Below are 10,287 nucleotides of genomic sequence, written 5' to 3' on the forward strand. Positions count from 1 at the left end.
TCCCCTCCTTACCCCTCCCCCGCCTGTCTCCTCCTCAGACACGCACACACGCGCACACACGCGCACACCAGCACCGCTCTATGCAAACAAGGAGGCAATTAAAAATATCAGATCTGACATCTGTTCGATGGCTGTTAAGGGTCGGTGGCTGTGAGAAACGGAAGAGAAGCTCTGCTTCCGGCCTCCTCCCAGGGGAAGGGCTACAGGAGCACGCACATGCATGACACACATGTGCACATGCGTGCAGATGTGCACATGTACACATCGTGAATGTGTGCACAATACACATGTGTACACTCGCATGCATGTGCATTGCATTTGCACATGTATGCACACAGGTGTGACCTGCATGTGTGCGCATGCATGCACCCACACATGCATGCGCATCTGCATGCACACATGCATAGACACCCATGCATATACACAGGTATGTGCACATGTGTGCTCATGCATGCATATATACATGTATGTGTGCACACACGTGCATGACACTTATACATGCATGCACGCACATAAAACATAATAGTTGTTAAACTATTCACTAATCTTTATACCTTTTACTGTAAAATCGAAAAGGTTTTCTCATCATTTCTCATGAGATCTAGTTTCATTCTTTTAAGCACTGTGACTGGGACTGTCACAGTTTCCAACACTTTTCAACAAAACGCACCGCAGCATGCAAATAAGGTCTAGCTAACGTTAAAGAAATGTTTTATTTCGTCGCTTATGCTAACTACAGTCTTCGGCACCCGCAACGAGCTGCATCCGGTACCAGTGGTGCCATCTCTGTGACTGTGCTCGGCGGCCCCTCCCTCCCCAAGTCCCTAAGCTCCCCCTCCGGGCTCCAGCATGGCAGGGAGAGCGCCTCCCTGGTCCACCACAGTGTCGGCTCCGTGGGGACCCAGTTCCCTCACGGCCCACGGTCGCTGGGTCCTGGGTGCTCCACAGACAGCACCCGAGGGAGGAGGAGAAGCGTCCCCGATAGTTCTTCAAGTCGTTTTCTGGGAGATGAGTGCGGCTCAGGAAAGACGAAGGGACAGGAGGCATGGAGCCTCCAGCACGACCGCACGTCAGCTTCCGGACACCGTGCCCTTCGGCGGCTGTGGGACCAGAGGCCCGAGCGAACCTGGCTGTGCCAGCGTGTGGTCGGCGGCTCGGGGGGCTCGGGGGCCAGGAGACATGTTTTTCGGGTTCTGAGCCTCTTCAGGGGGTGCTAGGCGGATGGGGACGGAGTGCGAGTCACCGACATCCATACTCGCACAGAGCTACGGCCGTTCTGCTGCGGTTTCACCGTCTCTGAGGTGGCACCGGTGGCCACGATGTAACGGTCCCCCAGAGAACGTTGTTAACTCCCCCGTGAGCCCAAGGGCGGCGGTTGCTCCCCTCTTCCCCGGGCCCCTGGGGTGGCGACATGACCACAGATGGGAGGGGCCTGACCCGAGGGGGACCCCACGCGTTTGTCCCCGTCTTCCTCCTCGGGGAACTCAGACTCACACGGGCTTCTCCAGAGGAAGCACCTGACATCCCACTTCACATACGTTTCACGTTTTCAGGGCAGGCTATTTTGCAAGTCAGGACTGATGTGGCCCTTACTCAGACAACGTCTGTGTAATTTGTGACGTCAGGAAGTGGAATGAGATTATGGGACAGTATGATCAGGGGAGAGGAGAGTGTGGCCAGACGTCCTGTCCCACCGATATTAGACATGACATCTTAAAAAGCCTTGTTTTCCCTGGCCCACCCAAAAACCACATCTTCCATCTGGACAACTATCACACAGAACCCCAAACACACGTCTCCCGGCCTCGTCGAACCTCCGTCTACACCCTGATGCCGGGTGAGGTCACCAAGGAACGGAAGGGTCACAGGCACCGGCATGCGAGGACAACCAAGAACAGAAGCAGAAGGAGTGGTGGGCGGTGACGTGGCCGGCACGCTGTGTTTACCTTTTTCTTCGATGCTTCCGACTTCTTTGACATGTTCTTCAGCTTCTTGTGCAGATGATTAAGGACCTGAAAAACACGAAGGAATAAAGCCGGGCTGCCTCACGTCCTGCAACTCATCGTCTGTGTCTCAATGACAGTTCTTGACCTCCCGAAATGGCAATGCCGTTACCCACCAGATCATTCCAACCAAAATACACACGAGGCGATAAAGTGACCACGAACGTGAGTTGCCAGCCACACCCGCTTTCCAGCGCTTAGGAACATGGGGGCGCGTTCTCCGTCAGAGGTCTGTTTGCGTCACGTCCTGCGGCGGACAGCTCTGCGGCTTTGTCCAGAGAGAGCCGCACGGCTACCCGCCCTTGCTGGCCTCCCTTCCACCTTGACTCCCCCCAGAGGCTACACGTCAGGAATCCTCAGGTCCCTCTATGCACAGACACGACGTGAAATCCCAGACACGCCTGGCAGCCAGAGGCAGGTGGGCAAATGCAGACGGCACACTCACGGTCCTCCCGCGGCCAGCGCTCACTCAGCGCGGTCCTGTGTCCCCCCTTGGGGCTGTGGCCCTGCCAGTCCCCTTAAGGCAAATGTCTCCCTATCAGGCCCCTGTCACTTTTTTCCACCCCGGCCCACTGTGCTGGGCTTTTAGACAAGCTACCCTCGGAGGTCCAGCCTCGCTCAAAATTTAGAGACCATGCAGCAAGTCGTGACAGTCCACGTCCCCGTCAGGCATGTCCTCACGAGACACCGGCTTCGCTCATCAGAGGAACTGCTCTGCGTCCCCTGCCAGTGTGACAGTCAGGAGAAACCCACGGGTGAACATGTGGGTCATGCAGCCTGGGCGGTCACGGCAGGGCCAAGGCGGCCGTGTGCACCCAGGCTGCGTCGGAATCACTTCGCGTGCCCTCTGAGTGAGATCTAAGGGAAATCCGCCTCTGAGGTCTGAGGGCTTTGGCTGCCCATCAGCCGCTGGCTGAGTCCCTCCAAGAACGGGAAGCCGGGCCCCAGCCACCCCTGGGCTTCCCTCCAGCACGGCAGCAGGAAACCATTAATCAAACTGGACTCGTTGCAGAAGCTTGGTGTGGCCAGTCACAGCCCACCTGAGACACCACGGGGCTGACCTGCCACCCCGAGGAGCCCTCGCACTGAAGCAGCCATGGCTGGGGTGTGATCCCAGCGCTGCTAAACACGTGGTCACTTCCGACGTGGTCCAGCATCGTCCGGGAGACAAGGCTTTCACGCGCTACGGCAGCATTGGGGGCCGCCCTGGATGCAAGGACGATGGGTCACATCACTGTCCTGCCAGCAGCAATCGAAGGGCAGCAGGATGAAAGAGGGGCTTCCACAGGGGCGAACGAGAACGTCTCCCAGAGGGAGAGGGAGGGCTGGAGGCGGGGCCTGCGCGACCGGCCTGCCAGGGGGCCTCGGGGGCAGCTTTTCCAGCAGGAGACCACGGAGGACCCGATCACCCGATCACCGATCACCGAGGACAAAGGACAAGAGAGAAGAGGCCGCAAAACAAAGTCAGAGGGGGGCGCGGGAGAGGGAGTCAAACGGGAAAGGGGAGTGGTAGCTGCATTGTGATGCAGCTGGGGGTCCGCCCACGCCCTCCAGGGGTCCGCCTACGCCCTCCAGGGGTCCGCCCACGCCTTCAGCAAGCGCATCCCGCCTCAGTACCTTCACAGCACCTACGAGTGCCCCTGAGTGCTTCGTGGAGAAAACTCCAGGGAATATTTTTCTTAGCTGTTTCGCGTCAAGACCCCACACTATGTGCGTTGCTACATTGTGATGCATGCCGACGAAAGTCGTGTCACCAAAGGAGAAAGAACGTAGGGATCGTGATGGGTTATGATCACATTCCTTTACGACAATGCCGGCGGCATGGTGGCATTTCTCCACCGGTCTGTGCATGTCAGAGAGTGTTTAGGATGCACACGCTCGAACCCGAGCCGAGGTTATCATGGGCGCCAGATTCTCTGGGGATGCGGCAGAACCTGCCAGGCCGAGCCTTTCGAGAGCGATGCTTGTCCTGAACCTAACGTTCAAGCAGACTCCTTAACTGGGGAGCTGGACGGCTGAACTAAAGAAAAGCAGCTCGAACTTACTTTTTAGCTCCATCTAGTAAAAATAGATTTGCATATATTACCTTGAATTCAAAAGAAATTTCTCATTATGTTTCAAAGCAAATTATTAAAATATCACAATGATCATGTAGTTACTGAATTAAAAAATCTTTCAAGCCTTGCTCTATGTGTGCCTCGTAAATTCTCAAATGATAGAAATGTAGCCTGATTTATTCCCGAGCGCTTAGCTTGCCATTTCCATTAAGAAGAAGAAAGACTTGGGGAGATGAAAAAAAGGGATGTTTCGCTTCTAATCCACATAATTATGCGTCGAGACACAAAGGTTTTAGGACTCCCTCTAGTCCCAAGCTGCGTGTCACCAAGGTCGTCACCAGGCGTCCCCTCTGTGAGGGGTGGGGGTCCCTGCAGTGGGACCCTCCCGAAACACTTTCCAGCCCCATGTCTGGGCAAGTTCCCCCACCGCCTCCAAACCCTTTTTCCTTATCAATGAAACGGGTGGCGGCTCCAGCCACAGGGTCGCCAAGCGGGTTGAACGGAACAGTGCACGCACGCGACCGGCCACTGTGCCGTGCGGGCCCAGCCCTTGCATTAGCAGAAGACGGGTGGGCAAACCAGCCATCTACCAGGTAGCTGAGCTACAGTGACTTCCCAAAGCCCCCACACCCTCGATGCAGACCATCTTTCAGAAGCACCCAAAACTGTTACCCTTCGGAACAGACAGAGATCTGCAAGCTTGGTGGGGGGTGGGGACAACCCGGGGTGGCTCACACTGAGCGCTGTGGCGGGAAACACGTTCTGAGTGGGGCGGAAGAGACCGTTCTGCGTCCCCTGGCTGCTATGGTGCCACAGCCGCAGCCTTACCGGAGACAGAACGGGAGACGGACAGGCGGAGATGACACGGTGGACGGCCCAGAATGTGGCCCCAAGCACGGTTCCCGGATGGTGCTGGCGCCCGTGCTCGGGGGACACTGGCGTTCGCCCCACGCGCCACAGCCCCGGGATCGATGGTCAGGCATCTGCTCTTTTTTTCTCAACATGAACGACTGTGTGAAAAGCTTAAGACCTTCTGGTCAGTGTGAAGCCCCGTGTCCTCTCAGAGGAGGTGAGCTCAGTGGGACGGGCAGCGGAAGGACACGCGTGAGCCCCAGAGCAGGAAGCCGGACCCCATGGGTCTCTCCAGAGCCAGGCACTTTGACCCGCCACCTGAATCACTTATCCTGCTGACACGACCATCCCAGAGGGCACGAAAACGGGGACCCGGCCGCTGGAAGCCATCCACCAAAGTCCTCTGGAGATTCCCATCAAAACTGAGCCCCTTGAGGGTTTAGGGCTAAACTTCTGTGTAAAATAAAATGTGAAGCTGTGTGTCCGGGAGCAGTGGCTTCACAGAGCCAGGTCCTCACGAGCCAGGTCCCTGCAGAGCCTCCCTGAGGCCCCCTGGGGGGAGGTCCCGCTAGAGTCAAAGGTCTCCCCTGAGTGCTGGCAGGATGCGGCAGGGGCCAGCGCTCCCCGCCCCCTACAATCCCGCCGCAGGCCCCTGGGGTTTGAGTCGCTAAGACTGGGGGGAGGGAGGGGGTTTCCTGGACTGAGGAGTGGGCGCTGAGCGGGAGCCTACTTCCCCGACGATCTGGGGGCGGGAGGAAGGTGGGAGGCGCTGCGACCTACCGAGGGGGGAGGCGGCCGATCAGGCAGTGAACTGCAAACTTTCCCGGGGTCCCCCCACTCCAGGTAACTTTCCCAGCAACACCAAACCCGGAAGCCCAGCGGAGGCCGGGGCACACCGCGCCGGACGCCGGTCTCCACGCAGATCCGCGCGGGAAAGGACAGGGGCAAAAGAGCGGGGGCTGCCGCGGGGCTCAGAACGGGGCGCGGGGACACACGGAGACGCACGGGGCCCCGGCGCCCGCCCCGCGCGCCCCGCGCCCACCTTGGCATAGCAGAAGCAGATGAGCAGAAGCGGCAGCAGGTAGCCGAAGACGAAGGTGCACAGCACGTAGGCCTTCTTGTGGCGCTGGTCCGGCCACTGCTCCCAGCAGAAGGTCTGGTTGCTGGCGTCGCGGTGGAAGAGGCGCTGGTGGTAGGCCACGGGCGAGGCCATGGCGACAGACAGCGCCCAGATGCAGCCCACGCCCAGCAGCGCGTTGCGGGACACCCGCAGGGAGGAGGAGCGGCGCGAGTGCACGATGGCCACGTAGCGGTCCACCGACATCGCGGCCAGGGTGAAGATGCTGACCAGCATGGACACGGTGAAGAAGTAGTGGGTGAACTTGCAGATGAAGGCGCCCAGCACCCAGGTGGGCAGCGCGTACACGGTGGCCTGGAAGGGGATGCAGAAGAGCAGGTAGGCCAGGTCGGCGATGCTCAGGTTGAGGATGAACAGGTTGGTGGTGCTGCGCCGCTTGCCCGGCCCGCTGCGCGCCAGCACGGTGATCACCAGGCAGTTGCCCAGCACGCCGAGCGCGAAGATCAGGCCGAACACCGCCAGCGTGACGAAGTTCTCCACGCCCAGGCCGGCGAGCGGCGGCGGCTCCGCGGCGGGGGGCTCGGGCCCGCTCGCGTTCCCCTCGCTGAGGTTCGCGGCCACCAGCTCCATGGCCCACGGGGGCGCCCGGGGCGCTCAGGGCAAGGGTGCGCGCCTGGGACAGAGGGCGCCAGACCCAGCCTGAGCCTCCCGGTGGGCACGCGCCCGAGCGGCCGTGCCGAGCGGCACCGTCTCTGTGCGGGGCCGCCTGAGAGAGGGCGCGGGCGGGAGCCCGGAGCTGCCTTCCCAGGAGGAGGAGGAGGCGGTCCCGAGAGCGCGGAGGTCCCCCTGCCGCGGCGCCACCGCCCGCCGCGCGGCCACCCAGCCGGCAGGAGGGGCCCGCGGGAGCAGCCCCGGCGGCGGAGAGAGCCCTCTGCGCCTTGCCGGCGCCCTCGCCCCGGGAGTGGCTTCGCGCTGCACCTGTTGCCGGAGCCGCTCCCTCCGCGCGGCGCCACCGGCGCTCTGCCCGGCGCGCACCGTGCACCCCGCCTCGCGGCTGTCTGCGCTCCCTGTTGTCGCCCGGGCTCCAAGCCGTCAGCAGGGCGGGCGCTCTTCCCCTGCTTTCACTGCAGGGGCTGCCCCGGCCTCTCCGCTGCAGCTGAGAGGCAGGGAGGACACAGCCCGGCTGAAGTCCGCGCCCCCTGGGGCCTCCCCGTGCCCGGAAGTCACCGCGAGGACACCGGACCAATCCCTAAGGGATGGGTCGCCGCCCCCCTCCTTGCTGGATGAGTGGTGCGCGCTCTACCAGGCGCGGACCTGCCTCGGTTCAGCTCGGGATGCGACGCCCGCCCCGCGGCGGGCGGGGAGCCAGGCAGCTCCAGGGCGCGCGGGACGCGGAGGCGCGGGGTGCGCGCGGGCCTCCTCCGGGTCACCTCGGTGCTTCTCCCTCCGCCGAGGCTGGCTGTGGGAGCGCAGCCTCCCCGCGTCAGAAAGCCCAGGAAATCAGTGATGGGCAGTGCTCCCCGGAGTTTTGTGAAACCCCTAATCTCCGCCCTCGCCCTGCTCTCCGCCCCGCAGGAAATCAGCAGGAGAGAATGAATGAATGGCCTGCTTGGTTTTCCTTATAAACGTGCGTAAGATGAAGGGGAAGGCGTCGTATGATCATCCAGCTCAGATCAGTGTTGCCGTCCCTTACTCATCTGAGTGACAGAAACGCAAGTGCTGACAGGAAACCTTTGCAAAGTGAAAAAAACACGGTTAACATCATCGCCGCGGTCAAGCGCGGATGCGCCAGCTAAGTCAGGCAGCGTTGGCAAACATGACCCCTGGTTAGGATCTCGCTAGTTTCCAACAAGAGAGCCAAAACCGATCCATTTATTGTCAGTGTTTATATGATTTGTCTATACTGCCTTTCAAAACACTAGCATGTCTCCGGCGTTCTCCAGATGCTGAGTGAGCGCCCAGGAGCACCAGGCGTGAGGCAGGTGAGGGGCTGGGAGACAGGCAGGGGCTTGCACAGTGCTGAGCAGGGCGTCTCGGCCTCCCGGAGTTTGGGAAGTAGTGATATCTCATTTCTCTTGTTTTATCTCACTTTTCTTATATCAGGAGTTCATTTTCAGGAAGATTTTGATGGAATTCATTGAACACCTACTATGTACCAAGTACTTCACCTGCATTCATTGTTTCTTGGAATACTCACGACTCCCTTGCCGGGAGCTCACAGTATAACAATACGAGGGCATTATTTCATCCCTACAGAGGACGAATCTGGGCATAAGCAACTTGTTCGCCCAGCATCTTGCGGGTCAGGACACCTACCTTCCCTCGGAGAATGCTTCCAAGCCTCCTGAAACCACGCTCTCCCCCCTGCAGGGTTAGGGTTAGTGTACAGTGTCCTGTGATGGACAGCTCCGTGTCACTGAAAGTTGTTTGTAATAAGATTTGGGGAGAGTGTTTTTTGATGGTTATGAACTTTTTTCAACATGGAACCTATATGATGAAATTATATCAAATACCTGTGTACCCACCACTCAGTTTAGAATAATAAAAAAAAATTATCAATAAAGTTGAAGATACTTTTATATACTTCTCCAGTCTCAACCCCCACCCCCGTCTCCAGGTAACCTGTTGTCAGTTAGTCATTTTTTTATACATTTATGACACGCACATATGTTCTTAATACACTGGAGGGGGGTGTTTTATTTTAATATTATATGATGGGTCTGGTATTACTACAGATACACCAACGTTCTTTGCTTACTATCGGCCTGCTAGATCATTTGCAATCTTCCTTCGTCCTGTGATTTAGGGGTAGCTCTTGGCAATAGCACGTGACTGAATTGTTTTTAAAATGCAGTTTGACAAGCTCTAATTTTTTAACTGGTGAGTTTAGTACACTTTCATTTTATTGCTATTAATGGTCAAGTTTTCATGACGTACAGAATGCAGAATAAAAAGGAAATGTCTAGAAGAAAAAAATATATGAAAGGAAACGCTTAAAACATTATCTTATTGCCTTTACCCACCTGGGACTGAACTCACAGCTAGAACACCTGCTGTCACTGCAGCCGCACCTGACACGTCGTGGCCGAGTGACCAAGTGAGCGAGCGAGCCATAGGCAATCCGCATTACCCAGGTCGGTGATGATAGCGACAGTTTTTAAAGAATTTCTTATGTGCCATATTGTGGGAAATATGCACATGATTTTATGGAATTTTATAAAGCTGGCGTTATTTTCATCATTTTACGGGTAAACAGCTAAGTTTCGGAAAGTGATACCTATTATACTCAGGACTCGTACACTTTTTTATGTCATGATGGGACCTAAAGCGGGACCAATTCCGTGCCACTCGTAGTATTTTTTTTTAATTTTTAATTATTGTATGTTAGTTTCAGGTTAGACACGTATAAACTTGCGAAGTGACCCCCAGATGGGTCTCGTCCCCGCCCAGCACCTCACATGGTCATTGCGATATTACTGACCACATTCCCTGGGCCGTGCTCCACGTTCCCGTGACTATTTCGTAACCGCCGATTGTACCTCTTCATCTCTTCCCCTTTTTCACCCAGCCCCCCAGCCCACCTCCCATCTGGTGACCAGTGTGTTCTCTGTATCCATGAGTCTGTTTCTGTTCTGTCTATTCATGTGTTTTATTTTTCAGATCCCACATATACGTGAGATCATATGGCACGTGACTTTCTCTGTCTGACTTATTTCGCTTAGAATAATGCCCTCTAGGTCCATCCATGTTATTGCGAATGGTAAGCGTTCATCTTTTTTACGGCTGAGTAATATTCCATTGTATATATGTACCGCAGCTTCTTTATCCAACCGTCTGTCGATGGGCACTCAGGTTGCTCCTGGATCTGGGCTGTTGTGAGTAGCGCTGCGGTGAGCGTGGGAGTGCATACGCCTTTTTGAATTAGTGTTTTGGTTTTCTTTTGATAAATACCCAGAAGTGCAATGGCTGGGTCATAAGGTGGTTTTGTTTTTCATTCCTTGAGGACCTCCTCACTGTTTTCCACAGTGGTGGCTCCCGTTCGCCGTCCTACCCGCAGGGCACGAGGGCACCCTCTTCTCCACGTCCTCACCAGCACTGGCTGCTTTTTGATTTATTGATGACAGCCATTCTGACAGGTGTGAGGTGATATCTCGTTGCGGTTTTAATTTGCATTTCTCTGACAATTAGTGACCTTGAGCTTCTTTTCACATGTCTCTTGGCCATCAGTATGTCCTCTTTGGAAAAATACCTATTCACGTTCTCTGAACACTTTTTAATTGGATCGTTTGTGTTTTTG

General features: G+C 56.7%; 1 protein-coding gene across 1 annotated transcript in view; it reads right to left on the reverse strand.

Moving 5' to 3' along the window:
* GALR1 (galanin receptor 1) overlaps positions 1 to 6,620 on the reverse strand; it is a 7,418-nt gene extending 798 nt beyond the window's left edge. Inside the window, exons 1-2 of the mRNA XM_039838400.1 lie at positions 5,955 to 6,620; positions 1,947 to 2,012 (exon numbers count right to left, since the gene is read on the reverse strand). Coding sequence (XP_039694334.1) covers positions 1,947 to 2,012; positions 5,955 to 6,620 — 732 coding nt within the window. The remainder of the gene's footprint in view (positions 1 to 1,946; positions 2,013 to 5,954) is intronic.
* Positions 6,621 to 10,287: the final 3,667 nt, after the last annotated feature.

The sequence above is a fragment of the Pteropus medius genome, unplaced genomic scaffold (assembly GCF_902729225.1).
Source record: "Pteropus medius unplaced genomic scaffold, Ma_sr-lr_union100, whole genome shotgun sequence".
NCBI lineage: Eukaryota > Metazoa > Chordata > Mammalia > Chiroptera > Pteropodidae > Pteropus > Pteropus medius.